Raw genomic sequence first — 6,000 nt, forward strand, 5'->3', positions numbered from 1 at the left:
GTGCTTGAATTTCAATGTTCTCCTTGAAAAGTGCTTATAAAGGGTGTGGAGTGCTTAAAAAGTGCTTATTTGCATATGAAAACTTAAAAATGCTTAAAAAGTGCTTATTTTGGGCTTCAAAAGTGCTTGAAAAAACTACCAAGGGTAAAATTATACAATTTTGTAATATGAAAGATGTTATCTTTTCTATGAGGCCGAAGTCGTATTTTTTTTCACAATTTATGACGGTTCCAATCTGTTCATACTGGCAGGTACTGGATCAGTACGGGTCGGTACGGGATTTAGAACGTAAGGGAGGCAACTAATACAAATCTTCTGCCAATTGGTCTACTTCGAGTTTTTTTGTACGCATTATTCCATTACAGTGCTGACAAGTTGAAATATGCCAGCGAATAAGTGCATTTTTCAGAAAGGGGGGCGGGGGGCTTTTTAAGTACCCTTGGGTTGTTGACAACGTAAATTCTAAAGTCAAAGCATCTTGTAAAGTATGCAGAACAGATATAGAGATCGCTAGTATGGGGTAATCTGCGTTGCAAACCCACCAGAAGAGTGCATTTAGAACATTTAGCATACATATTCAATACAAATAACAGGTTATGTTTTAGTATGGATAATGCCTTTGGTCAAATACTATATCATAATGAAATATCTTACTTTTGATTAAACAGGGTTGCCACTTAACTTGAAAAGTCAGGGAAACTTGATTTTTTTTCAAGGTCAGTGAAAAGTCAGGGAATTTAAAAAAATGGTCAGTGAAAAATGAAATTTCAGAAAAGTCAGTGAAGAGTCAGGGAAAAATAAAACTTTGGCTCGATGCATAAGTTATTAAGTGGCTATGGCAGTCTTCAGGTATCATTTGTTGTAGTAGATTCAACAGTATATTTTTTATTTGAAATGTTTTGACTATTTCTATTTACATAAAACATTGACATGTGTAAAGCATGTTCAAAAATGTAAATTTATCTATTTTTTTTATCTTTGATTAATTTTTTGTATCCTTGAAACAGTGATTTTTTTTGCCTGTGAGTTCTGCGTACTGGACTCACAAAAACCTCTTGGGATGCAAAGTTTTGAGTTATGTGAGTCCGAAAAATGCATTGAAATTACTAAAAAAAAAAATGTTTAATACTTGGACTCGTTTTTTCAATTTGAGGACTCATAGATTTGCAGGTTATGGAGTCTCAGGACTCAGTTTGAGAAAATTTGTAAAAAAGATCACTGCTTGAAGGCTGACGAGCTTTGCAACCCTTGCCCCCAGAGCTGTTTAATTCTATATTTTATGCTTTGCAGGATCATTAGAGATGACAGCATGAAAGAGCTATACTAACTTTGCTTATTTATTTCCGTTATCAAGAAGACCTGCTTCTGCTCCTAACTGCATGATTTTCATGTATTTACCTACCATATATCACAGATCACAAATTGATTTTCTCTTTTAATTTCAGATTTAATATAATGTACACATAGATAGACATATTTTATAATTACCAGCATGAATAAACAGACATTATTTAATGATTATTGGCTCAAAGGCCCTTAGTTTTCATCACGAATTGTAAAAAACTCTAAAAATTATAACAAAGCACGCTGTCTTATATGTGGTGGTCGTTCCTTTACACTAGGAAACATGGGAAAACAAGCTCTAAGGAGTCATGCCAAAGGCAAAAAGATGTTAAAAGTATGATCATAGTATGTAATGGATATTGTATATGGACAGTTTTGTGTGTCATAGGTGTTGTGCTTCTACTGTATTTCCATAACTAACATCACATGTATCTACCTATAGAAGTATGTTTTGTTCATAGATTTTGAAACATAATCATATTATGTGGTGTTTGTACATGCATAGCTTTTTTATCTTTGGTTTTGACATATATAGTTTAGTGTACAAGTAGTACTGCTTTGTTATTTGGCAAATATTTTATGTTAAAGAATAAAATAAACATTACATGGGTGGATCTGGTCAGCTGTATTGGGAGGAGGAGGCTGAATATGTCCCGAAATTAGTCAGTGAAAACCAAGATTTGGTCAGGGAAAAGTCAGTGAAAAGTCAGGGAATTTTATTTCATCAGGTTGGTGGCAACCCTGTTAAACAGTTGTTACTGTAGCAGGGTAGTGCAGACTGTTGTAAGTCACATAGAATGTTAAGCAAGAAGGGACCAATTTAGCGAAAATGTTGTCAGTATTGGACACAGAATAATATACAGTTTTCAGTAGGTCGGACTAAAAAAGTACTTGAATTTGGATTTTTTTCCGTTGAAAAGTGCTTAAAAAGTGCTTGAATTTCATTAGAGAAAATCTGTATGAACCCTGTCTAGGATGACACCTTAAGCACATGTATAAGCCCAGTTTTCCTAGAATGCGTCTCAAATAGAAGCCCCAATCATCACCTGTAGGGGAAACAATATATATATATATATATATATATATATATATTCACAATATAGTTCATATAATAAATTAAAAAGACTCAAGAATGTTAAAGTGTGCTCTCACTTCAATGTCTAACTCTTGTTATCATGAGTTTCAACAAAAGTGCGAGTAGACTTTTACATTCTTAAGTCTATTTAATTTTATTGAATAATTCTAAACCCAGCGCAAAAATAGCGTTCACTGTCTTACAGTGTTGTATTGGTACTTTGGTCAACAGTGACACTTGATTCAAAATGCAGAGACTAAATGTTCAAATAAATTAATTGTTATTATACAACCAATGATTTCCTCGCCATTCTAATTGATTCAGTTATGTAGATGGCAGGAGGTGAGATCCAAGGGAAGACTAGCAGAGATGTCATACTGCCAGAAGAACTTCCTTAAGAGGAACACCCTTCTGGAGATTGATGCAAGTATTCCTTTTATTCCTTTTATGTTTTATAGCATGATTCTGAACCAGCCAAACCCTCAGATTGGATGAGTTGGGGACATTGTGAGATTAATCTAAATATTAATTGTCCCTGATGTTGCTCGATTTTGAACCGAAACCCATGATTTCATAAGTAGAAAACTAGGCAGCCCTGAAGCCATTGTTAACAATAATTTTGCAAGCCACACTATTTCATTGATGGACTCCTTTTAATGAATTTTATTGATGTTTTAAATATATTTATTAAAACTAAGTTTGTTGCTTTTTTATATCTGTCATTATTAACGCAATAAGTTTTTAATTAAAGACCTACATCTGTGAAGGCTGAGTAGACATTGATATGCAAAACGTTATTAAAAATCCCTCCAATTTTCACTGTGTTTATTTTAATATTTCAGAATGTCAAGAATGACCTGATAAAGTTGCTCTCATCTATCGGCTTTGCAAACAAAGCTGGCCCTCTACAATCAGAAATCCCCGACAGTGACCTAGTAAAGGACGGGGTGCTTCAGATCACTAGGTATCCAACACCAAAGGCCTTGAGTCAGAAGACTATTGTCAAGGTCAAGGCCATATTGACTGCGGGCCTGTACCCCAATGTTGCCATGGTGATGTATGAGGCCCCTGTGGATGCAGGTGTGAACCCCGGTAAGCGGGTCTGCGTTGCGGAGACTCAGCAGGGACCAGCACATGTGCATCCCTCATCTGTAAACAGAAATCTTCAGGCAAATGGTTGGCTGGTGTTCCATGAAAAGGTGAAACATATATACTATTGGCTCTGAGTGCCTCAAATTGTTTTCTCCTACCGGTGAAACCGGAGGGGACTTATGGTTGCGCTCTGTCTGTCTGTCAGTCTGTCAGTCAGTCTGTCTGTCACACTTTTCTGGATCCTGCGATAACTTTAAAAGTTCTTCATATTTTTTCATGAAACTTGAAACATGGATAGATGGCAATATCGAGATTATGCACGTTATTTCATTTTGTTCCTACGTCAAGAATTATGGTTGCTATGGCAACAAATATATTTTAAAAAATACTGACAATGGTGGAGTTTCACCGGTAGGGGACAATATTGCTTGGCAATCTCTTGTTGTTTCTCAATTGTTCTTGTTTCTGCAAGCATTATTATTTCAAATGTTCTGGTTGCGTTCAATTTTGTACCAGTAACCAATTAGAATTCATATAGATTTTTGTTGTTCAACTTCCTTTAGTTTGGGTTTTATTTAATGATATCTTGAAATGTTTGTTGTGGTGACAATTTTCACCTTTTTTAGAAGCAAACTTTCTGATTTGATGGGTTCCAGTTACCCCCCATAAGGAAAAAAACTAGAGTGAAATACCAAGGCGTAGCACCAAGCTACTGGAGTTGGTGAATATTTATAGTACGAAAATCGTGTGAAAAGCATTAGTTGGGCCAAGTTTTCAATACCAAAACCTTCAAAACCTTAACATCAATCATTATACCCCCACAAACGAAGTTTAGGGGGTATATAGGAGTGAGCTTGTCAGTCGGTCGGTCTGTCCGTATTAAGTGTCCCCTGTCTAATTCAAGTTGTTTTCATCCGATCTTCACCAAACTTGGTCAGAAGTTGTATGTAGAAAATGTGTAGGTCAAGTTCGAACATGGGCATTGTCGGGTCAAAAACTAGGTCACGGGGTCACAAAGTACGTTTTAAACATTGAGCATGGTGTCTTCTTTCTTTTGTGAAGACAACATTTAAAATATTCTGTGTCAATGCGGCATGTGGGGGTATTAATCATGTTTGCGACAAAGCTCTAGTTTAACTGAAAGTAGCAAATGTCACAGTTTGTTCAGGCTTTCCACCCTGTCCTGGTTAGGAGCACCCTTTTCAACTTTTTAATTGTTTCAGGTGAAGTCCACAAGGATCTACCTCCGCGACTGCACGCTGGTGTCTCCGTATGCACTGCTGCTGTTTGGGGGTGAGATCCACGTTCATCACACGGACCAGGTGGTCTCTGTTGACGATAGGATCAAATATAAGGCGTATGCAAAGACGGGTGTGATGTTCCGAGAACTACGCAAACTTCTTGATGATCTACTGGCAAAGAAATTAGAAGACCCGTCACTGAACATTTCTGGTTTGTGTAAAGCTGTTTCTGTTAATGATTATGTGACAATAAATATAAAATGTAATCGAAAAAATGGCTTGTTTCTTGAAGTCATTTGAAATAGCAAGTTGACCAAGCAATATTTAATTCTCGTTAGATTAAAATTGACCAAGACATTGATTCAAATTGATATCTTATCTTTTAAATCTTATTTCGTCTCTTTTATTAAAGGTTTGGTTATACCTTAACTCTTCTTAATACAGTTACTATTGCCAACCAAATTAATGCTCATGATGTAACATTATTGAAATTGTATGTGTATTATCTATATATAAAAAAGCATGCTTATATTTCGAGGGACAAGACCATCAAGTAATTAAACACATAACCTAACTTTGTAATAATTACCTAGCAATTAATGGCTATTAATGTGTATAAATAAAAAAGTAAACGATTTAGTCTTGCCCATTTCAGATGACAGAGTAGTCGGACTGTTGGAAGAACTTTTGGAATCAGAACGAACTAGATAACACAATGTTTTATAGACAAAACATCAGCTGAGGACTTCTTGCATATAAAAACGTTTTGCTTTCGTATGTGTTGCGTTTGCTTAGTAACACTAAGCTGGCTTTATTCATGTGTGTGTTGTTTATAGGTTTATGAACTAATACAGTTTATTTAGATACTGGTATGTGAGTGAAGCTCATATTGTGATATCTTGATTCATAGTGGTCAAGTTTCATGAACTTGGCGTATTGAATTTGACACATTAGTATTACTATTAGTACATTTTGAAATGTGAATGTATTACTGTAATGGGAATTAGCTTGTTCCATCATCATGATTTCATTATGAAGTTAATATTAGCATATTTGGATTGTAATAAAAAATTTGGTGTATTACACGATAACGTCTCAACTACTGTGGGAGTTTTCTTAAATTTATTGTTACAATTTCAATTTGGGGCCATGTCGTCATAGGCAGGGGAGATTACCTTTTTTGTAATTTGCTTATGTGGAAAAAACCCAGTGCAATCAAATATTTTTGAATACATGGAAAAGAAGACC

At 35.4% G+C, this 6,000-nt stretch overlaps 1 protein-coding gene across 1 annotated transcript in view; it reads left to right on the plus strand.

The window, feature by feature from the left end:
• Positions 1-6,000, plus strand: part of LOC127852414 (ATP-dependent RNA helicase dhx29-like) — a 62,583-nt gene extending 56,583 nt beyond the window's left edge. The window contains exons 25-28 of the mRNA XM_052386369.1: positions 2,752-2,842; positions 3,262-3,618; positions 4,735-4,963; positions 5,408-6,000. Coding sequence (XP_052242329.1) covers positions 2,752-2,842; positions 3,262-3,618; positions 4,735-4,963; positions 5,408-5,463 — 733 coding nt within the window. The 3' untranslated portion in view covers positions 5,464-6,000. The remainder of the gene's footprint in view (positions 1-2,751; positions 2,843-3,261; positions 3,619-4,734; positions 4,964-5,407) is intronic.

This window comes from Dreissena polymorpha, chromosome 12 (assembly GCF_020536995.1).
Source record: "Dreissena polymorpha isolate Duluth1 chromosome 12, UMN_Dpol_1.0, whole genome shotgun sequence".
Classification (NCBI taxonomy): domain Eukaryota; kingdom Metazoa; phylum Mollusca; class Bivalvia; order Myida; family Dreissenidae; genus Dreissena; species Dreissena polymorpha.